Source organism: Liolophura sinensis, chromosome 2 (assembly GCF_032854445.1).
Source record: "Liolophura sinensis isolate JHLJ2023 chromosome 2, CUHK_Ljap_v2, whole genome shotgun sequence".
NCBI lineage: Eukaryota > Metazoa > Mollusca > Polyplacophora > Chitonida > Chitonidae > Liolophura > Liolophura sinensis.
Genome location: NC_088296.1, coordinates 12,953,447 through 12,979,284, shown reverse-complemented (window position 1 = coordinate 12,979,284; position 25,838 = coordinate 12,953,447). Strand labels below are relative to the sequence as shown.

Here is a 25,838-nt window from a genome sequence, read left to right as displayed (position 1 = left end):
AACAGGATAATGGGTGTCACTGGGAACAAGGTAAGTGATAAAGACAGCGTATAATATCTTCAGTTAGAGGTACTGTGGATAAGAAAAACCATTGCCATGTTTCAGAGACAGAAACCGGTAACTGCTCTATGTTAATGAGGTGCTTTGTGGGTTACAAGGCGTTTGAGCCAAACCACAATCCACAATCTTGTTGTTAGTCGTCCTTTGAGACGTTACTGTAAAGTTTCGATTGATGATAAATGATAAAAAAAAATTTTAGTTCCAACCTATAAAAGACAACAGCCTTCTGGGGGTGCTAACTGGACATGTGTCACGTTTCCAAAACGTGCACATCCGCCCACGTTTCCAGTGATAGAGTTAGGCAATGGAATACCCATGCCCACGCACTGTTTTCTATTTACATTTATTTACTTATGTAAGCATCCGTGCTTGAAATTTGTTTATTTATATGATGGCAGTCAAGTTTATGAGAGGGGAAACCCCCAGTAAAGCCCAGACCTTCGCCAGTGTTTTGCTTATGGTATAGGAACATATGTATAGCTCGTTTTTGTCATACACTGAAAAACTACTTTTTTTACTATTAAACAAAGAGTTTAACAAAGTGCTTTGTTCTATGTTGTCAACAAAGTGCTTTGTTAAATTAATTTTAACAAAGTTGCTTTGTTTATTCATTTATCAAAGTAAAGTGTTAATTTAACAAACTACCATGTAAACTTTTAACAAACTAGTCTGTCAGATTAATAAATTGCTTTGTAGCAATTCTGCAAAGTAATCTGTTAATTCAACGTAACTGCTTATTAACATAGCAAAGAAATGTGCTAAATTCAACTTTGTAACTTGTTAGCTACTCTCTCTAATTTATCGTAATTTGTCAATAAATCATACTAATTTGTCGACTGGATTTGTTCACTGTCACACAAAAAGCTCATTACCATTAACGTTCTCATCCATAGCACTGATCTCTAACCACACTGCTCTATAACCAGTACTGTGTTACTTCACAACCAGTACCATACTGTTCCATAACCAGTTGCTTAAATAACCAGTAACAGCAATGCTCTGTAAACAGTAACACAACCCTGTGACCAGTGGTACACTACCTTGTAAGCACTATCATGCGCCGCTGTGTAACCAGTGACACAACCCTGTGACCAGTGGCACACTGCCCTATAAGCACTGCCATGCACAACTGTGTAACCTGTGGCATCCTGCTCAGTAGCTGACACAACCCTGTGACCGTTGGCACACTGCCCTGTAAGCACTATCATGCACAGCTGTGTAACCAGTGACACAACCCTGTGACCAGTGGCCCACTGCCGTATAAGAACTGTCATGCGCAGCTGTGTAACCAGTAGCATCCTGTTTAGCAGCTAGGAATACAGTCCGTATACTCTGCAACCAGCAACACGACCAATGGATAACTCTATCTGTTAACCCACTGGTCTGAAACTAACGAGATGCCATGTAACCATAACAACAGATTGCGAATAATAAAAAAAATATGGTGATGTACAAAAGAAAACATTATTACATTTATAAATGTCAAATAAAAGAGTAATTACAAATACCTACATCCATTTTCTTGGTTTATTTATTTGACTAATATCTCTCCACCATCTGTCCAATAAACCGAGTATAAACTGAATAGCATATAACCAATCAGAGAAAAACTCTGGATTACCTGTTGAGCTTTACATAAAAGATTGCATAAAACAAGAAGTTAGGCTAAACACTTTTTTTTACATGTTTCAAAGACAGTGTGGCGCCAATATTTAGGACTTCAAGCACTATCCTAATTACTTAAACAGTGTTGAGTCAGAATTCCTCTGGAATTTCTTTCCATTGTAAGACACGACTTATCTACCGAATTATCCGATTGCAAGAAGAAAATCTGCTGTAAGCCATCACACCTTGTACCTCCTATTTACTCTGAAAGGCCTTCACTCATATCCTTGGCTTACAGCTGTTCATGTAGATCACAGGAACATGTAGATCACTTGTGTACGTTTGTCACGTTAAATACACAATCAAATGTGAATCGTAAATCCAGAACTTCACGCATTGCCGTGACAGCACTGAAGAGGATCTATCCTAATAGTATGGAGCTGACGAAAGCATTGGGTTAGAAGTCCTTGTGAAGCGAAAGGGTCACTGTATAGGAACCTCGACCTGTCCGGTACCGTCACCTATCTGTTGGCTTGGCTGCAAAATAAAAGACTGACATGGCTAAAAATTTAGTAATTCAATTGTACACTCAAACAATTTATCAGGAAATGATAAAATGTTACATGCAGTGTAGCCTCTCTACCACAAAAATAATGGTGCTTACAATTATATATGGATAAACGATTGTATTTAACTGATGTAATGAGAGATGGTGCAAGCAACCTAGGCAAGAAATGTTTTGTTTGGGTAAACACCTGAGTTTTATTTGTTTAATCTGCTATAAGGGATTGTATAGTTATTACATGTAACAATTCTAGACTTACAGGATTCCCGTTTAAATGCTTGATTTAGTTTTCAAAAAAAAGGGTCGCACTGAAATTAACACTTACCATCTGTATTTCCAGTTATGTTCTCTGTAGAGACTGCGTACAGATGTTTTTGGGACCGTAACAGAACGGCAACAATATTTTACACCACCTGGAAATCTTGGAAAATCTGTAAAACACCGAAGAAAATTTGAGAACATACCACCAACATTTCGACACAGAGATAGAACAGCACAATGGATATATTTATTTATTTATTTGATTGGTGTCTTACGCCGTGCTTAAGAATATTTCACTTATACAACGGCGGCCAGCATTATGGTGGGTGGAAACCGGGCAGAGCCCGGGGAAAATCTACGGCCATCCGCAGATTGCTGACAGACCTTCCCCTCGCTGGAGGGGAAGCCAGCATGAGATGGACTTGAACTCCCGGCAACCGCATTGGTGAGAGGCTCCTGGGTCATTACGCTGGGCTAGCGCGCTAACCAACTGAGGCCCCTATAATGGATATAACATATAGTTATACTGAAAGACACAAGTAGCAGAATTTATCTGAGCCTAAGGCTGTACATTTCAACCTTCAGCACACTCGCTGTTAATATCAATTTGCAGTAGGCCTAGCTGTTACATATCATAAATTTATGTATACCATAAATGAATTAAACAATTGAAATAAATGAATTCATCAGTATAGCCTCTGGCTGTTGGTAACAATACACTTAGGCTCTGAACAGTTCTGAATGCTAACAAATTCGTTTGCAGAAGCAGGTTTAGTCGATCGTGGATTGGCCTAGCTATGACAATTGTCCTCGTGCTGGCTTTGTTGTTGCTTCGCGTGCTAGCTTTGTTGTTGTTTCGCGTGCTAGCTTTGTTGTTGCTTCGCGTGCTAGCTTTGTTGTTGTTTCGCTTCGACCTTTACATGCTGATTCTAGAAGTTGGTTACGTTTTCTCTTTAAACTGCACCAAATTAGGTATACATACTAGGGCTGGAGAGCAGAATCCTCTCTCTTCCATCTCTCCAGACCCTCGCTTTATCGTTGCAGAATCACGGCGCGATATTGTAGAGGGCGCTGCCTGTTCAGGTTTAATAAAGTCACTGTTACCTATTCCTAGAATACGACCAGTAACAGAGTAGTTGATTAGTTTTAACAAGCACTTTGTTAAAAGATGGTTAACAAAGTAAACTCTGTTAAAATTTAACAAAGAAGTACTTTCATTGTGGGAGAGGCAAAGTTTTCCCTGTTTCGGAAAAATGACTTTGATGGAATTTGACTTGATTTTTGGACCATCGCACAATATATATCACTGCTAAACAGAATGACAGAGAAATCGAAAATGGCATTGTAGGCTATACATAACAACGTTTACAACCCTTCCACTTCGAATGCATCTGCTTTCAGATTGTATTTATTGAAGATGCGGACAACAGCGATTCCGTTCTAGAGCATCACGGCATCGACAAATCCACTGTACGACATCTCAAAAACGGGTATGTGGTTATGCATGTGACGTGTACATATCTCCTGTCCTTGTAGCATCTGTCAGATCTGGTCTGTTGTGTCACCAATACGTCACCACAACGTCACGAGTATTACTACAAAAGCTATGTCTATTGTATTCCATCAAACGGCTTCAGTCAAGTTTCTTAAATGTTGCAATGAGTTTAATTATTTTGCAAATGTGAATAGACTCAGTATCCAGAAACTCTGTGACTCCTTCCCCTTTGTGCTTAATACCTAGCTATTCGGTTAGCTATTCGGTTAGCTATTCGGGTATATTAATTCTAGAACAAAACGGCCCATATGGATATACGAAGGATTGCAGGCGTGCATAGTACACTATTTGGCTGCTGATAAAGGACCTTTTGCAACAAAATGTTCCAGAAACAGTACCCTTGTTTTACCATTGATATGTACGATTACACAGACTTCAAGATGCCCGCGAAACATTCGAATGTTGTGATCCATCCCTTTTGTTTTATCTGAAGAAGGTCAAGAGTCGGTTTGCCAGTTTACTCCCTTTTTTCCCTCGGGAAATTCCCATCATAATAAAAATATGATTACGTGAACCAAATATTATTTGTATATATTTGATATATATGCAACTTTAAACGTTTTAAACTAATCCAAAGTTCCATGCTGGTGCAAGCAATCATATTTAAATAAATAAAAACAAATGGAATATGTGTATTGGCTGCAAGATTCTTCTAGAGCATAACATATCACTTACGGAGAAAAAATTAAACACAAAAACTGGTGTGTTTTTATTGCGCTTTATATAAGATAATTTTTTTTGATATAGTAAATATACAACGATAATGTATAGTACGTTTATATTTAATTCCACCGAAAGCTCAGTGTTGCGAAAAGTATGGATGTTTTGTGTCCTGTCCGATTTGACGTACTACTTGTTAGGTGTCAGCATATCGTAATATTACATCGCGTTACAACCTCCTAGATGTGTGTATAGTTCACATTACCAGTTCACAGGGTCTGCCAACAAACTGCAGATGGTCGTGGGTTTCCCCCGGGCTCAGCCCTGTTTCTTTCCACCATAATGCTGGCCGCCGTCGTGTAAGTGAAATATCCTTGAGCACGGCGTAAAACACCAATCAAATAAATAAATAAATCCTCTTCAAGGCCTGACCGGTATTTAGGATTCAGTAGGCCCATGGTCATTAGGCCCATGGTCAGTAATGAATACTTTAGGTGGCCTATTTTGTGGGCTAAACCTATGATATAACAAACACCCTCATTCTGGGAAAGCCCTATCATCACTGTTCAGATGATCTGTCATTGTGAGCGGTTGATTTGGCTTGAGCGACAGGGGGATTATTTCCTGTCTAGTTGCAAGGAGGTTTTTAAGCAACTATGTAACATTTTTTGGCGTATCATTGAAAGAGTTTGGCTGCTCCTTTTTGCATGACTGCCTCCTGACGTCTTACTTTATATATACGTGTGCTTTCAATTTGGAGGTGAGGGGATTGTGCAACGACTGATTGACCCGTATCAGTATAATGGTTCGGACGGAGCGGCTTACTTGCCTTCGGTATGTCGTCTCAGTGAAGCAGCACTACATAAAAGGGCGGTGGAAATCCGTCCTGCAACAAGGAGGCACATTACATGCACTCTAAGGATTCCTTTGTCGTCATTTGACTGAAAAATTGTTAAGTAAGACATTAAACTCCAAGCACTCACACACTCTATTTGGAGGTGTGCGTTGAACGCAGTTTTGGGAATTAGGTATTGCTAGTATTGACTTTGAGCGTCCATTACGGTTGATGATTGATATACGAGTGCCTTCCATACAGTCCCTAGATTACGATTTACTGTTGTGCCCTCGAATGTAACACATTGTGTTAATTCCATTGTTATGCATTTTAAATGGATTCGCCCGGCTAGAAGCCGGTCAGATCGCCGTTTGAACCTATAATGTATTTCTTTTAGCGAGTCAAGCTACACTGGTGGACAGGTAGGAAGGTCATATTCGTACAAGGAAAACACTTTTTCTAATTCATAATGGTAAAGTGCGGTTTCGACGGCAAGAACACATGGCCCCCGGTGACGTCAAAATCATTCAAAATCCAGCACTTGGCATGCTTGGCATGATATTGTTCGGAGTTCAGTGTTTTGACGGAGGGCGACACCAGTTACATAAACTGCTATCGACTGTAAACTCTGCTACAAATTACTCTCCACGATAATTGCCCATCATGCACTTGGTTTTGAATAATTATGACGTGATCCGAGGTAATGTGTTCTTGGTGCCGAAACTAAGCGTATGGGGTTTAACGTTACGAATTAGAAAGAGTATTCTAACTGTATTTTCCTTACAAGAGTATTGACTTCCAACATTTCTATGTGTAAAGCTTGTGTTGTTACTTGTCAGTCACTAAACGCAATTTGGGTAGCGAGTATTAGCGGTTTTACAGTCAGCTGAATATAGGTGACTCGCTAAAAGAAATATAGCCTACCATAGATCTGGAGCTGTTTACAATTTGAAGTGTACAACCGATTGTCAAATGGAAACCAGTGTTATCTTTCACTTGCGGAATTCACGAAGATGTTACATCAACCAAGGCTTATCACTGACACTCCGCGTGCTTTGGACCGGAATTGTGTGTGCTGTAAGAAACTATTTGTTTGTTGTTGTTGTTTATATTGTTTTGTATACCGTATCTATCTGTTGTACTATTTACTTTAGGCTATTCAATTATCTTTACTGAATTTATCCTAAATGTCTTCGGGTTTCTCGTTATGACTGCCTGGGGGTTCAAAAGGCCATTTCTATCCAGTTTTACCTCTTCGATAGTGATACATTTTCGTCAGCTTGGAAAATATCCTTTTGCTGGTGTGTTCATTTGTGTTTCTTCGCGTGGCAAGGATTTATCACTTTAGCCTTAGAGAAGAAATGAAATGTAGGGTTTAGCCAGGCTGGGAACACAGACGACATTGCACTTGATATACGAATAAAATATAAAGACTTATATAGATACAGAGAGTAATACCAAAGCAGCAACGACAGTATAATAGCTGGCAAATTGTCACAATGGTAATCGGTGAAATGTGACCACCTGTGAATTTACTTCAGTCAGGCTTTTGCTCTAACTAATTTTGTAAATGCCAAATAGTAGCCTCTATTCAGGCAACCAACCCAAAACATCACGCGCCAACATCTGCAACCAACCCACAACATCACGCGCCAACATCTGCAACCAACCCACAACATCACGCGCCAACATCTGCAACCAACCCACAACATCACGCGCCAAAATCTGCAACCAACCCACAACTTCACGCGCCAACATCTGCAACCAACCCACAACATCACGCGCCAACATCTGCAACCAACCCACAACATCACGCGCCAGCATCTGCACCCAACCCACAACATCATGCGCCAACATCTGCACCCAACCTCTACCCACCTATCCCTTGCCAGCATCTGCAACCAACCTCTACCCACATATCCCGCGCCAACATCTGCAACCAACCTCTACCCACCCATACCGCGCCAACATCTGGAACCAACCTCTACCCACCTATCCCGCGCCAACATCTGCAATCAACCTCTACCCACCTCTCCCGCGCCATCATCTGCCACCAACCTCTACCCACATATCCCGCGCCAACATCTGCAACCAACCTCTACCCACCTATCCCGCGCCACCATCTGCAACCAAGCTCTCCCCACCTATCTCGCGCCAACATCTGCACCCAAGCTCTACCCACCTATCTCGCGCCAACATCTGCACCCAAACTCTACCCACCTATTCCTTGCCAGCATCTGTAGCCAAGCTCTCCCCACCTATCTCGCGCCAACATCTGCACCCAAGCTCTACCCACCTATCTCGCGCCAACATCTGCACCCAAACTCTACCCACCTATTCCTTGCCAGCATCTGCACCCAAGCTCTCCCCACCTATCTCGCGCCAACATCTGCACCCAAGCTCTACCCACCTATCTCGCGCCAACATCTGCACCCAAACTCTACCCACCTATTCCTTGCCAGCATCTGCACCCAAGCTCTATCCACCTATCCCTTGCCAACATCTGCAGCCAGGCTCTTCCCACCTATCTCGCGCCAACATCTGCACCCAAGCTCTTACCACCTATTTCGGGCCAACATCTGCAGCCAAGCTTTCCCCACCTATCCCTCGCCAACATCTGTAGCCAAGCTCTCCCCACCTATCTCGCGCCAACATCTGCAGCCAAGCTCTCCCCACCTATTTCGCGCCAACATCTGCAGCCAAGCTCTATCCACCTATTCCGCGCCAACATCTGCACCCAAGCTCTCCCTACCTATCTTTTGCCAACATCTGCGCCCAAGCTCTACCACCTATCCCGCGCTAACATCTGCACTCAAGCTTTCCACACCTATCTTCATTCAAATTCTCGCTTTTAACGGAATGGCATCTTTCAATTTAATGTGTTCGTATATTAAATCTGATAGCACAGGATTTTTAGTTCTAGACCGTGTAGTGACAAATACTTTGCCGTTATCATCACTGCATTTTTAACCTAATTCTTCTCGAACCTGTGCGTTAGTTGGAAGGGTGGGGGGGAGGGTGTAACTTACTACTACTAAAGCATTTACATGAATAATTCGAATATAACCCGAACTGAAGTTCTACTTGACCATATGCCACCTATCACACTGACGTCATTGGTTTTACTCTCTAATACTGCAGACCTTTATATTAGTAACTTCCTGCCCAGCAGAAATGTACTTCGTTGAAAAAACTAAAGTAGGACAATTGTAGATTGCCTATCTATTTTCAGGCAGTTCTTTACCCCAGGATTTATAGACACCCACACGCATGCGCCACAGTATGCCATGCTCGGTACAGCGTTGGACAAAGAGCTTTGTGATTGGTTGTCCTGGTACACATTTCCGACAGAGGCGAAGTTTGCTGATCCAGAGTTTGCTGCACACATCTACAACAAAGCCGTGGTAATGGAAATTAAAATTTAATTGCCAATTAAATTGTAGCTAATACAAAGGACTACAGCACGGAAAGTAAAACCAGGGCATGCAATCACAATAGCCATGGTTGACAAACAAATACAACTGCTATATCAATTTGGACAAAACCTGTTCATGATAACAAGGTTAAATTTTCATGTCAGCTCCTCTAGTTGTCTATAATGAAATCCGTGCCCTGCATAATTTATTTTCTTTGGTCGCAGGTATTGATAGGACTGCATGGGGTTTTCTCGTTTGGCTTCAACAGTGTTGGGTCCGGTTTTATTTTTCTTTTCCCTTTTGTTTTTTGTTGTTTTTTTTTTAATTTAAAAATGATAAATTCTTGATACTTTTTATGCAATTATTATTCAGGGACGACTCCTAAATAACGGGACGACAACAGTCAGTTACTTTGGGACAACTCACCTGAAAGCCTGTCAGATTCTGTGTGACATTATCGGTGAGTAATTTATAAAACAACGACCCTTTGAAAATATATTGTACTATGACATATAATACGCCGACTTGCTCTGGCGGTTCATGTTGCTTCATTGGTAGGCATTGGAATTTGCTATCAAAGTGTGCTAATGTAGAAATACCACACTTTTTGCGATTACGTCCACAATGGTTGACGATTGGCGTCTGCTATGTTTAGACGTCTATTCATACCAAGAATAGCAACATGACAAGACTTCCCGTGTTGGTGCTGTTGACAACTGCACAACTATACCTATATTCTGGGTCAAAAATCGCAAAGTCAGTTCTCAAAACGACGTTCAATACAAACCAGCAATAGACGAAAGAAGCAAAATAAGTGCGAAATTAGACAGAATCAAGCAAAGATAAGCACTAAACAAAGAGAAACAGGGGTTTTCAATGAAGTTGGAAAGATGCGAAGAATAACATGCGGAGTAAACCAGAGCAGCCACCTCACTGTGATAGCCAGCAAACGGTCACAAGGGTGAAATCCGACCTCTCGTTAATTTACATCAGTTGGGGTTTACCCTGTTTACGTAAATGTTTAAATAGTGGCATCTTTCATACACCTCAGCACCTCTCATACACCCCAGCACCTCTCATGCACCTCCCATGCACCTCTCATACACCCCAGCACCTCTCATACACCCCAACACCTCTGCGGAAGAAATAAAAAAAGTTTACATTTCCAATTACAGGGCTCCAAAATGTTGAAGATTAATGAAACCTCACCTGTACAGGAGGTTGCGTTTATTGAGCCAGCTGGCCAGATTGTTGAGCTATCTCGAGCAGGCTCCGGCAAACTGTTGTGTGGTGACTGGCGTTAATAACTGGTTTTAATTTAAAAATTACGGAATCATTCCAATCTGAAACAATGAAGGAAAAAATTTGAAATAATAAAATAAGTTTTTAAATTATTTGTTTTTAAACACTGGCTCGAAAGCACTTAAGGGAGAAACAATGTTCAGGTTGTGGTAAAACTACCGATGAATCTAAATAATACTAGTAGTGTGAACGTTTAAAGGTGCTCTATTTCAAGATGTTATGTAATCACAAACGTTGTATTACAACAAAACATAGATAAGTTTGTTTTAGGCCAATGCTGGAAAGGGAAGCAAACGTATGAAGATAATGTTATCTACAAGAAACTGTCAGCTAGATAGGAAAGCTGTTGAAGTTGTTATGTCTCAGGTTTATAAAATATTTTTATGCATGTTATATGACAGGAATACCATCAGATTCCAGGTACCCAGTTCTGTATTTTGAACTTTCTAGCTTCGTGGGTCACGGTCAACAGTATGCCGTCATGGTTTCTTAAACCTAGTTTTCTATAGATGATTGGGGTCTCCGTGGCTCAGTTGGTTAGCGCGCTAGCGCAGCGTAAAAACTGCCTCTCACCAAAGCGGTGGCTGTGAGTTCAAGTGGCTTCCTCTCCGGTCGTAAGTGAGAAGATCTTCTAGCAGCCTGCGGATAGTCGTGGGCTTCCCGCGGGCTATGCCCGATTTCCACCCACCATAATGCTGGCCGCAGTCGTATAAGTGAAATTTTCTGGAGTACGGCGTAAAACACCAATCAAATAAATAAAAAAAATAAATTATAGGATTACGCACATGCCGACAATCATTGACATAGAATACATTTTGAAGGCCTGAGATTTTATGTTTGCTGATACGTGGGTGATCTGTTGTACGGATGACGGAGACTGTCCAAAGAAAGGAAATTTCCCACATGTGACATACAGAAGTGCTCATCGCGAACTCTAGCGGAGGACAAGCTTTCTTCCACGAATTTCAGACTTCGCCAAAGGCCACAAAAGGGCCGTCGGCCGTTTACTCAGACATTGTTAAATATAGAATGCATTTGGCTAGGCTGGTTACTTTGAGTCAAAGTGAATTATTATGTTTTTAATAGGTATCATTGTTAACAATATAAAAAGCCACAACAACTAAATCAGCAACTTTGTATCAGCTAAATCAGTGTTACAGGTGATAAATGGTCACTGGTAACCGGTGAAATACGGCCTTTCGTGAATTGTATTTTAACTGTTCATGTAAATTGTTGAATAGTTTTAAGTTATAACACACCCTATCATCATGGCTTGAGCAGAATTAGGTAGAGTACAGCAATGTTTGTTGCAACTTATCAGAAGTCACAGGGCTAGAGTTAACCAGATCCTTCTTCATTACGGACTACAAGATCATACACTTGTCTGCTAACAACAGCTTAATTCTGGATACATTTCCAAAGTCAGTTTTTAATATCAATCCCGGGCAGGCAAACTTATGAATATTATTCAACGTCTGTGGGATATTAAAGAAGAAATACGACGCATCAAAATTAAATACCATTCTTGAACAATTAATTCATGGTATACCTTTTCTCTTTTTCCGTGTTTGCTTTGGTAACCCTTTAGTTTTTTCTCTGTTTTTAATTTTTTACCCAGAATCCAAAGGTCAAAGAGCGTATGTAGGAAAGGTAAACATGGACACGAACTGTCCCGAGTACTACCGAGAGTTGACGGAAAATTCTGTAGAGGACACGAAAAGGTACGAGCTCTAATCACATTAACTGGAATGACGCAATATCGGAGGTACATCAGTTACGAAACATATGAACATAAGAACTTCAGACTTACAAGGCTTTAATAACTGATTAGCCATGTGATATCTCCTATTTGTGATTTATGTGATGACGTGAGTCTACGTCACAAGCGTTTTAGCTAAAGACTTACTGAATCTAAGACACTCGATTAAACTATTTAAACTGCTTTTTTTACAACCAAAGTAACGCTCAGTTCTGTTCCATATTTTTGTGTAATACTGCATAAATCGGGATTAGTGTCTTTATACGTGTCAATTCTTACCACCCTTTACCCCATCATAGTACAAAAATCAGCAGTATAGCAACCATTCCGCGTAACAGGGCTAGTCACGATGTATCCATCGATATTAATTTTCCATCATGGTACAAAAATCAACAGTATAGCAACCATTCCGCGTAACAGGGCTAGTCACGATGTATCCATCAATGTTAATTTTCCATCATGGTACAAAAATCAACAGTATAGCAACCATTCCGCGTAACAGGGCTAGTCACGATGTATCCATCGATGTTAATTTTCCATCATGGTACAAAAATCAACAGTATAGCAACCATTCCGCGTAACAGGGCTAGTCACGATGTATCCATCAATGTTAATTTTCCATCAACAGTATAGCAACCATTCCGCGTAACAGGACTAGTCACGATGTATCCATCAATGTTAATTCTCCATCATGGTACAAAAATCAACAGTATAGCTACCATTCCGCGTAACAGGACTAGTCACGATGTATCCATCAATGTTAATTCTCCATCATGGTACAAAAATCAACAGTATAGCAACCATTCCGCGTAACAGGACTAGTCACGATGTATCCATCAATGTTAATTCTCCATCATTGTACAAAAATCAACAGTATAGCTACCATTCCGCGTAACAGGACTAGTCACGATGTATCCATCAATGTTAATTCTCCATCATGGTACAAAAATCAACAGTATAGCTACCATTCCGCGTAACAGGACTAGTCACGATGTATCCATCAATGTTAATTCTCCATCATGGTACAAAAATCAACAGTATAACAACCATTCCGCGTAGCAGGACTAGTCACGATGTATCCATCAATGTTAATTCTCCATCATGGTACAAAAATCAACAGTATAGCTACCATTCCGCGTAACAGGACTAGTCACGATGTATCCATCAATGTTAATTCTCCATCATGGTACAAAAATCAACAGTATAGCAACCATTCCGCGTAACAGGGCTAGTCACGATGTATCCATCAATGTTAATTCTCCATCATGGTCCAAAAATCAACAGTATAGCTACCATTCCGCGTAGCAGGGCTAGTCACGATGTATCCATCAATGTTAATTCTCCATCATGGTACAAAAATCAACAGTATAGCTACCATTCCGCGTAACAGGACTAGTCACAATGTATCCATCAATGTTAATTCTCCATCATGGTACAAAAATCAACAGTATAGCAACCATTCCGCGTAGCAGGGCTAGTCACGATGTATCCATCAATGTTAATTCTCCATCATGGTACAAAAATCAACAGTATAGCTACCATTCCGCGTAACAGGGCTAGTCACGATGTGTCCCTCAATGTTAATTCTCTATCATGGTACAAAAATCCACAGTTGCTATTGCGCTGCTGAAAGGCATCTATTTGTGCTAAACCTGGACAGTTTTTATTTACAATTTGATATTTAAAATCTTATTTATATTTCGTCTAAGGAATATCTATGTCTCCTGCGCAATGTGCTGTAGTAGTGCACAGTAACGCTGGAAGTGTAATAATTGGTTATAATTCGGTTAAGCATAATCCGTGAATTACGGCCATTTAGTATTCGTCAACAGTGATTACTGCTTTTTATTTTTACACTTATTTTTTGTTCTCATAAAGAACTGTGTTGAACATGATCGACTTTGAACCTACTTTTACCGTTGAGAAGTTGCTCACAAATGTTCCATTTGATACCTAGATTTGAAACAAATCTCTCACTGCATATAAATTAGGGAAATAAGTATGATGAGACGCTGGTTTCATCCATACAAAGGTAGATGGTTTACTCCAGGTACTCTGGTTTCACCCATATACTGGTGTATGGTTGACTCTGGGTATTCTGGTTTCATCCATACAAAAGTACATGGTTGACTCTGGGCACTCTGGTTTCATCCATACAAGGGTACTTGGTTTACTCCAAGTAGCCTGGTTTCATCCATACAAAAGTACATGACTTACATAAGGCACTCTGGCTTCATCCACACACAGGTGTATTTTTGAATCTGGGTACTCTGGTTTTCATCCATACTCAAGGTGTGGTTTACTCAAGGCCATTCTGGTTTCATCCATACAAAGGTACATGGTTGACTCTGGGCATTCTGGTTTCATCCATACAAAGGTGCATTGTTTACTCCGGGTACTCTGGTTTCATCCACACACAGGTGTATTTTTTTACTCTTGGTACTCTGGTTTCATCCATACAAAGGTACATGGTTGACTCTGGGTACTCTGTTTCATCCATACTAAGGTGCATGGTTTACTCCAGGCACTCTGGTTTCATCCATACAAAGGTGCATGGTTTACTCCAGGTGCCCTGGTTTCATCCATACACTTAACTGGCGGCTATCGTTTAAATTTAAATTTTCTGGATTATGGCGGTAAATAACAGTCAAATAAATAAACTATTAATAATGAAGTGACTGCAGTCAAAAATTCCCTTATGGAATCATCCTCTATTCATAAAAGGTCTATTCATAAAAGGTCTATTCATAAAAGGTCCATTCAATCTCTCACCAAGTCGTGTAAATTAAATTGCCCTTTCCTTGTTTTTTTTTTATTTTGTAGATTCATCGACAGCGTTCTGGATAGGAAGGTCAGAACGTACATGTATGCTTTCATATATACGCAGTTCTAGTTTATTTTGTGTTTAAAATATTCAGGTGACGTTAAAAGCCCTTAGGTTTCAATGAAGAGTTTAACGTAATAAGCGAGCAGTGTAACTGCGAAAAACGTAAGATTCACTTTGACCCGATATTTCTGCACATTGTTTTACCATCATCGGGAGAACAGACCACCTTACAAAATATCAGTTACGATGATGACAAGACATGACAAACACCAAGTGGTAAAGTCAGGGTTTTGCTCCCTTTCCGGAGAAAATGCACCACTACTCGTGTATGGAGTGAGTGCTTGGGGTTTAACGTCATCGTTAGTTTTACCAAATTATTTCTTCCTTAACAGTTTTCAAGCCAATGTTTATAAACCGGTCATTTAAAAGTGTTTTTTTTTTTTTTTTTGTTTTTTTTTTTTTGGTGTCAGATTTTTATACTGTTGTTTTTCTTGTCATCATTCTGTCATTTTTTCAATCAGAACCCGTTATTAACGCCAGTGATCACACCACGATTTGCCGGGACCTGCTCGAGAGAACTCTTACAAAAACTCGGCCAGCTGGCTCAAGAAACGCAGCTTCCTATACAGGTGAGATAAGCAATTAATTAATTATTTTAGACAGAAAAAAGTAATGTTTGGAATGAGGAAAGTTAATATTTGAATCAGAAAAGGTGTCATTGGAATTTATCGTTTTATTAAAGGTGGAGAAAACATAAAATGCACAATGCAAGTATTTGGAAACAAACAACAAATTCAAATAAATTTATTAGATCACATCCTTATTTAGAACGTTATTATGCAAATAACATTATATACTAAGAGGTGGTCTCAAATAACCACCATACAAAAATATTTTCAACTACACAGGCCATATTTGCACCATATAGACTAAGTTTTCAAGCTCTTTCAGCTATTCTCTGGCATCAATTTTATTCTTTTCTTCTCCTTTAATCATCGAAATTTTTGAGCCCTTTAATTAGAGATTGTACATGATTTGGACACGAATTATACTATTACGCTTAAAACATTACTCGCGTATTTCTCGCGTCCGGGAAACCTCGTAACCGACTCTCTTTATAGGTCTCCGTCCTAATTTCTTACTGTGTATACTTTTTTATTTCTCACACAGATGTGCTGGGGGTGTATGAGAGATGCTGGGGCGTATGAGGTGCTGGGGTGTATGAGAGGTTCTGGGGCGTATGAGAGGTGCTGGGGCGTATGAGAGGTGCTGGGGTGTATGAGAGGTGCTGGGGTGTATGAGAGGTGCTGGGGCGTATGAGAGGTACTGGGGTGTATGAGAGGTGCTGGGGTGTATGAAAGATGCCACTATTTAAACATTTACATCAACAGGGTAAACCCTAACTGATGTGAATTGTCAAGAGGACGGGTTTCACGTGTTACATGTGACTATTTGCCAATTATCACAGTATGGCCACTGCTCTAGTTTTATTCACTCTGGTGCTGTCATTTATCTTCTTATTAACCGGGAACGTCCAATTTGGTTAACGACTGGCATACGTATGTCTGTTTTGACGCCTAGATTTAAGAATACTGAATCGAAGGGTTGGGTTAAATTCTGGAACCGTTGTCATTTTTTATTAAATATGGCATACCCGGTGCCCAAAACTCAGCTCAAGTTAGGCATACCATGGACTTCTCTCACACAAGCCAGTCACGAACGATTCGAAATCCGTTTAAGAAAAATAAAAAATTTGCGACAGTTTTTTCACTTTATACACGCGTTAGGTAAGGTGCTACCAACTGTGATGAAGTGGAAGTCCGCTTTACAGGAACTGTTTGAAGTCGGCTTTAAAGGAACTGTTTGAAGTCGGCTTTACAGGAAATGTTCGAAGTCGGTTTTAAACGAACTGTTTGAAGTCGGTTTTACAGGAACTGTTCAAAGTCGGCTTTAAAAGAACTGTTTGAAGTCATTTATGTGATCTTACCTCACTAGTTTGCCACGAACTATGACTGTTTGACAACCAGAAACCTTAAGAAAGTTTCATTTTAAAATTCTGTGCTATTTTCTTTTTACAGACTCACATAAGCGAGTGCACCACGGAATGTGCCTGGGTCAAAGATCTGTTTCCAGAGACACAAAACTACGCAGACGTGTATGACAAACACAACCTGTTAACCCCAAAGGTACTGGCTATATAGACGGCGCTTACTCAGAGGTGTTGGGCCGGGCGCTATTGTCTTTTGCACCATCACTTCTCCCTCCCTTTTTGCCTGGAGGATAGGTCACTTCCATGAAGTCAGGAATAGATTCACTGACAGAATTTTATCATCACAAACTCGACTCACAAATTAGCTTTGGGTTTTCTGATGAATTTCAAAACAGTTTAAGGCACAAAACTATTGCACGTGGGAAAGGCCGTCAGTAACTGGCTAAAGCCAGGTTTTCTACCTTGGCAACTCTGTTTTTTTTCCACCCTTGACTGGCGTATACAAATTATGTATGTGGAAAAGTGTTCACTAATGCATTAAACAAAAATTAAATACATAAATATATAAATATATATATAAATATTAATCTGATAACTCTATACAAAGTAGTATGATACAATATAAGAGACCATCTCCACTCTTTTATGGTAGATAAATAGATAGATAGATAGCTTACTGCACTTGAGCAAAACTTGCTCCATGTCACGCGCATATATTACAACTGATGCTATTCATGACAAACTCAACTTTGTCACAGATTACCCACTTATTTTCCTTCCACCCATGAAACTGGCGATATGGTTTCATTCTAACTATCCATCCATGTGTTTAAATAGTAGCACCTGACATAGCCACTAATCCATGATAAACAAATCCAAGTTAATGTTATTACCTTTTTCCTTTAAATATGAAGGCATGGAAATCCAGTTCTTTTTCCTTCCCTGGTTTCAGACAATTCTGGCACATGGTGTTTATCTCACAGAGGCCGAACTTAACCTCATCAAAAAGCGGAAATGTGCTCTTTCGCATTGCGCAAACTCAAACGCGTCGTAAGTTTTGATCAAGACTACGGTTGACTCATATGTATGTGACTCCAGACTGCATTTTGATTTACTCTATACCACTGACGCCTAATAGCTTACTATTAACATGGGTGCTCCAGTCATTGTGCAAGGGGGTGTCCAAGTAAAGGTTATATGTAACTGTTCATGTTAATGGTTCAAAAGTAGAAACTTTGACGCCCCTAGCAACTTTGACGTCCCCTAGCAACTTTGACGCCCCTAGCAACTTTGACGTCCCTAGGAACTTTGACGCCCCTGGCAAGTTTGACGTCCCCTAGCAACTTTGACGCCCCTAGCAACTTTGACGCCCCTAGCAACTTTGACGCCCCTGGCAAGTTTGACGCCCTAGCACCATGGCTCAAGCAGAATTAGATAACAGTACTGCAAACATTTACGCCAACCACATGTCAGGACTATGAGGATTGTTCAATGGAGATTAAAGTTTTCTCTCATCCAACTCTGATTTTTTCCCCTCGGCTTTACGACCATATCTGCTTACGACTTTGTTGCTTTTCGACTATGTCGGCTTTACGACTATATCTGCTTTACAACTATTTCTGCTTCACGACTATATCTGCTTTACGACTATATCTGCTTCACGACTATACCTGCTTTACGACTGTCTTTTTACGACCATGTCTGCTTTACCAATCTGCTTGACGAAAATCACAGTTGTAGAGGATGAAAAATGCCTGGCGTGAAACTGTGCAAGTATAATTTGTAAATCAAGGGTTTGTTCTCGGAGACTTCCCTGTCTATACAACACTTGTATTTTTGTCTCTGTTTAAGCGGATATTATTTGTGTTTCTTTGTTAAGCGATGTTATTTTTGTTTCTTTGTTAAGCAATGTTATTTATGTTTCTTTAAGCAATGTTATTTGTGTTTCTTTGTTAAGCAATGTCATTTGTGTTTCTTTGTTAAGCAATGTTTTTTGTGTTTCTTTGTTAAGCAATGTTATTTGTGTTTCTTTGTTAAGCAATGTTATTTGTGTTTCTTTGTTAAGCAAAGTTATTTTTGTTTCTAAACATACGCAGGATACGAAGCGGAATCCTTGACGTCCGGGAGCTATTGAACAGAGGAATTAAAGTCGGCCTTGGAACAGGTGAGGTGATTTGAGGTGAATTGCTAAAGATTTCATATTTACCGATGTTGGAATTACGAAATAAATATGTAAGTGAGTATCTCCTGATAATAATCGACGATATGTTTATTTTGTGATCAAAACATATGCTAAAATGCAAACACCAAATCTTCAACTTACGAAAGTTCAAAAACTTCCTTCAATCTGCTGTACAAGAATTCTTGAATTCTGCAGTGAGTGTAACCCACTATGGACAGCGCGCTGAAGAGCCATGGTTTCATAGATGTCAAAATTCATCGGATTCTGCCTAACCCGGCGCCATGGGCCACGAGTTTTAAGATATGAAGGGATGTCATGCCTGCAATATCGACTGTCATCCCTGCATGAACACATCATACTGTCACGCTGCCGTCGCTGCTCTGTTTTACTCTCAAAGTAGTCTATATTACTTTGTGCCCGTATAAAATCAGGATTCTGCTGGTAAACTAAGAGTACCAGAGGCCTGGGCCCACTTAAACAAAGAGATCGAAGATACAATCGATTGTAAACCCTACAATTGAGATTACAACTGACTGTAAAAATAAGTTGTGCTTCTGGCACACAGAAATTGTAAGGCGATTGTAGATTTAGTAAGTTACAATCGCGATCGTACGTCAAATATGACCAGTGCATAAAACTGGCCTGTGTAAATGGACAATGTACCGATCAATAACTTTTCTTTGCCTTCATTTTCAAAAGCGTTCTACAGCGTAATGACTCAACAGATGCCAATAACAACAACGTGTGGAAAAAATTCTTTTTGAGACTATCACATTGGATATGCAAACCGAGTCGAAAAGTGCTATAGTTTATTTCTGTTAGCCTGTCACCTATATTCGGCTGGCTGTAAATTCAGTCATACTCGTCACAAAAATTGGCTTTCCTTAGTGACAATTAACAACACACGCATTTACAACATTGATATGTTATATATATTATTGCAAGTTATCATCTTTTTTTTCCCTAATACATAATGTTAAACCCCATAAGCCTTAACTCCATGCACCAAGAATTCATTTACAGGAACGGTTAGGAGATTGACTGTGCCAATCACACTGTTGTCGCTGTGACTGTGCCTATCGCACTGCTGTTGGTGTGGCTGTGCCTACCACACTGTTGTCGCTATGACTGTGCCTATCGCACTGTTGTCGCTGTGACTGTGCCTATCACACTGTTGTCGCTGGGACTGTGCCTACCACACTGTTGTCGCTGTGACTGTGCCTACCACACTGTTGTCGCTGGGACTGTGCCTATCGCACTGTTGTCGCTGTGACTGTGCCTACCACACTGTTGTCGCTGTGACTGTGCCTATCGCACTGTTGTCGCTGGGACTGTGCCTACCACACTGTTGTCGCTGGGACTGTGCCTATCGCACTGTTGTCGCTGTGACAATGCCTATCACACTGTTGTCGCTGCTGTGGTTATACTCTTAACGCGTCTTTTCCTTCATGTTTTCTCTTCCTGTTAGACATGTCCGCAGGTTACAGCCCGTCCGTCCTCGACGCCATGAGGTCTTCACTTTTGGTGTCTAATGTCCTGACGGTCCGTCAGCCCCAGGGCTACCAGTGGCTTCCCTACAAAGAGGCCTTTAAACTCTCAACACTGGGGGGTGCTACAGGTATACACATTTGATCACATGTTCAGCTCACGTGGTGTATTAAATGTGAAAAATGCATCAATAACTTTTCTTTTCTTTCTTTAACTTTCCTTCATTTTTCAACGTGGAATATAAATTTCTGCGTCGGGTGCATTATAATACATTATATACTTAATGATCAAAATGATTTTAATGTTTCTTTAAAAGCTTTAAATGTGTTTTGTGAAACTGGAAATATATAGTTCCCATTACGTCATGTGTTTGGTTTGGTTTAATTCAACAAATCTTTCTACGTTTATCTCGCTTAGATTGCTCCATTGACTGCTGTTTAACTCCGTGCTCAAGATGTTTTATTTATAATATGACGGAGGTTAGGTGTGTGGGTGGTGCAAACCGGAATATTCGTGGTAAACCACTTTCTTCAGGGACGTGACAAATCTCTTGGCGAAGTCCCAGAGCTGGACATGTGGCCTCACTGGTCAAAGGCCAGAGACGGTCCACAATGTCACCAGGAGTTGAACAAAATTAATATCAATATCACAACCCATTCTCTAGACCCTAGATGTCGCACCTTTCTGAAATAGAAACATATATTTTCAGGAGGCAGTAGGGTTGTACACAAGGATACGTGGGAAGGTCTTGCAGCAACCTGCGGATGGTCGAGGGTTTCCCCCGGGATCTCCTCGGTTTCCACCGACAATAATGCTGGCCGCCGTCGCATAAGTGAAATATACGGCGTAAAGCACCAATCATATAAATAAATAAATAAATATATACAAGGCCTCTTATGTGCCGTCCACGTTTGCTGATACATTAACCACCGTGTTTCATATTGCTCATCATATTTTCAAATTCTGTTACAAGAACCCTCCTCTGAAAGGTCGTTTACACATACAAACAGCTCTCTAATTTCTGATTTTTTGTTGTGAATTTATCTCATCCTACAGCATGTTAAAAGTTTCATGGCTTTGTGACCTGTAAAATTTAGAACAAAATCTGTTTGGATTTAATTTCCAGCCATGGGCCTAGATGACGTAATTGGAAACTTCCAAGTGGGAAAAGACTTTGACGCCTTGCTGATAGACTGTGACGTCACACACAGTCCATTTGACACTTATCCCTGGGACACCATGGAGGACCTCGTACAAAAGTTCATATACCAAGGTCAGTAAATCTCTATGTGAACTATGACATGTTAAACCCTGACTTAAAGGTTGAAAGTCCTATGCAGTGGCGTCGGAAGCAGTACGGTCGGTACCACTTTCTATCGCCGTACCACTTTTCATCCAAAAGGTAAGAAAAAAAAAGAAATAAATAAATAAAACAAAACAAACGTAAAGTGGGACCAATTTAATGGCGGCCAACAAAATGTACACTGTGTACATGTGCGTTGCAGACAGTTAAGCACATAAAATTACAATGGATCTATGTGAAGCATAACAAAACGCACAAAAAACGATTTCAGGGCATCTCCAGCCCTAATAGCATCCGGGATCGCTAGGCCCCCTGAGCCTTCACCTTTTGTGCTGGGATAGTTGACTGGTGGCCGTACCATGTACAAATTGCTTCCGACGCGCCTGCTATACAATATGACTATGTGCTATAGCAGTTCTGGTTTGACACACTCCCATCTCCATGTCTTTTATTCCTGGGTAAAAAGTACCTAGCTCTCAACAACATTTAACAACATCATGCACTCATGATATCGCCGAAAAAATCATAAATCATAAATCTGGTAACGCCAAAAAGCGTAGATCCCAACCAACCTTGCTTGCGTCATTGTGAAGTGCCGATCTATCCAGCCGATTTTTTGAAACACCAAATGATATACACTGGTTACAAAAGCGTGCGACTGTTTTGTGCATTTTGTTTTTTTTTATTCCTTTTCAGGGGATGACAGAAATATAACGGAAGTGTACGTGTCAGGTAGGCGAGTGAAATGAGGGAAGATAGGTTTCAACTGATGAATTGCGACACGGACAATGTGTTAGGTACATATTAAAACAACTGTTAGGAAACTCATGTTCCCATGCGAAATACCCCCCAGATATATTTGCAATTTTCAGGTGCAACAATCACCCTCGGGTTATTTGGGAGAAAATTTATTTATCTGACTGTTCTTCACCCCAAACTCAAGAATTCTTCACCTATATACGACGGCGGTCAGTAAACCACCGATATGTAGATACTGTGACGCATGGATTTGCAAATCCTATTGGGGGAAGACCAGTGGTCTCCAACGAACGTTTGTAATAGACTGTGCAGACGTCCACATGAACATCTTCGACCGTTTTTTGTCACCAGTTAAGCGCTTTTGTATCTGGACGTCCTGTACACAATTATGGTAGGTCTACAGCTAATGCACATTTAGAATAACACATTACCTATTTTCCTGACGTTCTAAGACAATATCTGTCTTATCAGTTGTTGAAGAAGAAATAAAACAATACATACATGTAACTAATATGGGTGTCATGCTTGTTTATCAACCCTGAGGACAAACAGCTTTGATTCTACCTGAACTAACAAAGAGAATGTTTTGTTTTTGTCTAATAATCTGGACAACTCTATCTCAGATTAAAAATGCATCACTAGTACTTATCAAAGCCTATTTCACAAAAATGGGATAGAATTTGTGAAAGTGGTCAACATAAATTTAAAATTCTGGCTTCAAATTAAGGTTAGAATTGCACGTGGAAACGAATGTGACTTACAAGCATTAGTCCCAACGGTAGTTTGACGACAACACAACTTGATTGTTATCTGAACGAATGCCATCGAGGGACCTTACCGGTTAACCTCTGAAGGAAGTTCGGCAAAAACAAAACAGATCCTACGTGTCCTAGATATCGACGTAGACTGTAAGAAGCAAGTAGGATTAGTCCTGTTTTAAAATGGTAAATCTGGAATCTGGAAGAAACCACGGCGTACCTTACCAACATGCATACAGTCACAGCCGTCAGTAGCATTTTTTTTCCAGTGGCTTAGGCATGACGTTACTAATTCGCGTTTCACACCCTACCCCTTCTCAGATATTCACTGGTCAAGAGAAGACGCTATCCCGGTCTTTCTCACCCACCTTAGTACCAGTGATCTAACAAAGAAAACAATGATTTAGCCAGAGACAGTCTGAAAACGGATAGAACTTAATATTATAAACATTTTTGTTTTATTGTTTTTTTTTTCTTTACATATTTACATGGAAAGACCTGACTATTGCCACTAACATCATATTATGTGAGCACATGTCAGTGGCTATATATAGACAAACAGGGTTTACCCAAAACCACAGTGTAGAAAAATAGTAATGTTAAAATGATAATCTCAGAAAAAGAAGTAAATAGATCTAAAATCCCACAACCTTAAGCTATGTATTTACATGTTTAGGAAGACTCTGATCTGTTGTAACATGACACAGTAGCACAACCGTCAAGGCTCAAGAGACATGAATTCCAGCCACCGTAACGAATACTACAGTCAAGCAGTGCACACGTAACACGGACGTCAAAATACATTTTCACAGACATGAATAAATTTCTGATACAAGAATGCCTAATTGGCCCTGTATAACGCGGTCACTGATTACAGGGTCTGGTATACAATATACTACCATGCATGGCCTCACAACAGACTACCATGCATGGCCTCACAATACACTAACATGCATGGCTTCACAACAGAATACCATGCATGGCCTCACAATAAACTACCATGCATGGCTTCACAATAGACCACCATGCATGGCCTCACAATAGACTACTACGCATGGCTTCACAATAGACTACCATGCAGGGCCTCACAATAAACTACCATGCATGGCTTCACAATAGACCACCATGCATGGCCTCACAATAGACTACTACGCATGGCTTCACAATAGACTACCATGCATGGCCTCACAATAAACTACCATGCATGGCTTCACAATAGACCACCATGCATGGCCTCACAATAAACTATCATGCATGGCTTCACAATAGACTATCATGCATGGCCTCACAAAACAGGTCAAGCCGAAAGCTGCTGGCGGTGATTTCACAAATGCAGTTGTGACAGTTGTCAAAAATTACATCTAAATCAGAACACTCGGCTTATGACAGATTGATTGATTCATGGAGATTTAACCCCTTACCGTAGACCATTCCATTCACACGAGGGAGGCCATCTCCTTTAGTCACCGAATTTCAAGTACCTCCTTCAAAGCAGAACACTTCTTTAAAGGAATCTGCCCCACTAACTTATGCATTTTTCTTAACGTGGAAAACTGTACCTGTTGCATAGAAGAACCTGATTTCACACAAATAATCTACAAAATCATGAATTTCTTCGATTCAATAAAAAGACTTGCATCAAAATTACAAATGCAATGAAAGGAAAGGTAAATAAAAAACAACATAAAATTAGCCTGCTACAGCCCTTTCACGCAAAATGACATTAATGACTATTTTTGACAGTATTGTATTACTTGAGCGCATCTATGAACCGAAGAGATTGTACATATTAACAACAACGTTAAACATCCTTCACGTGTACACCATCGTGACCACATCGCAGCCTACAGAGGCAATGTTGCCAAGACTAGAAGTTAAAAAAACACCACCATTGATAACAAAAATATGCCTTAGCGTTTGCTAACACCTCCCACGGAAGGATAAACCTGATGGCTTTTCCAGCTCATTCTCGGTCCAGGTGAAAACAAACAACACATCGTTTGATATTACTTTAATGATAAAAGAAAAGGATTTCCGAGGGATTCTGTGTCCTTGTACAGGATAGATTCATACCTAGGCCTACCTACACCCGGCCACAAACTTCACTGGTTTACAACGTACCTCTTATTGAAACATCTTACGATCAACTACCATGCCTGATGTCTTATCCCAGAGCATCTCTTCTACAGCGGACTCGCTATTTCTCTAATCCCACAGATCCTCGTCTACAGTGGACTCACTATTTCTCTTATCCCAAAGCCCCTCTTCTACAGCGGACTCACTATTTCTCTTATCCCACAGCCCCTCACTATTTCTCTTATCCCAAAGCCCCTCTTCTACAGCGGACTCACTATTTCTCTTATCCCACAGCCCCTCATTATCTCTCTTATCCGAGAGCCTCTCTTCTACAGCAGACTATTTCTCTTATCCCACAGCCTCTCTTCTACAGCGCACTATTTCTCTTATCCCACAGACTCTCTTCTACAGCAGACTCACTATTTCTCTTATCCCAG

At 40.4% G+C, this 25,838-nt stretch overlaps 1 protein-coding gene across 1 annotated transcript; it reads left to right on the top strand.

The window, feature by feature from the left end:
- Positions 1–22,952, top strand: LOC135462500 (guanine deaminase-like). The gene is made up of 13 exons (XM_064739727.1): positions 1–30; positions 3,893–3,981; positions 8,774–8,945; positions 9,330–9,417; positions 11,878–11,980; positions 14,842–14,869; positions 15,367–15,474; positions 16,924–17,031; positions 17,788–17,885; positions 18,932–18,999; positions 20,486–20,635; positions 21,632–21,778; positions 22,505–22,952. The coding sequence occupies exons 1-13, from the start codon at positions 10–12 to the stop codon at positions 22,555–22,557; spliced, it is 1,233 nt and encodes a 410-aa protein (XP_064595797.1). The 5' UTR covers positions 1–9; the 3' UTR covers positions 22,558–22,952.
- The last annotated feature ends 2,886 nt before the right edge of the window (positions 22,953–25,838 follow it).

Coding starts and splice junctions, on each gene's coding strand:
- LOC135462500 (XM_064739727.1), top strand. CDS start 10: ATGGGTGTCACTGGGAACAAG. Junction 11,981..14,841: donor TCTGTAGAGGACACGAAAAG/GTACGAGCTCTA, acceptor TTTATTTTGTAG/ATTCATCGACAGCGTTCTGG. Junction 17,886..18,931: donor TGCGCAAACTCAAACGCGTC/GTAAGTTTTGAT, acceptor AAACATACGCAG/GATACGAAGCGGAATCCTTG.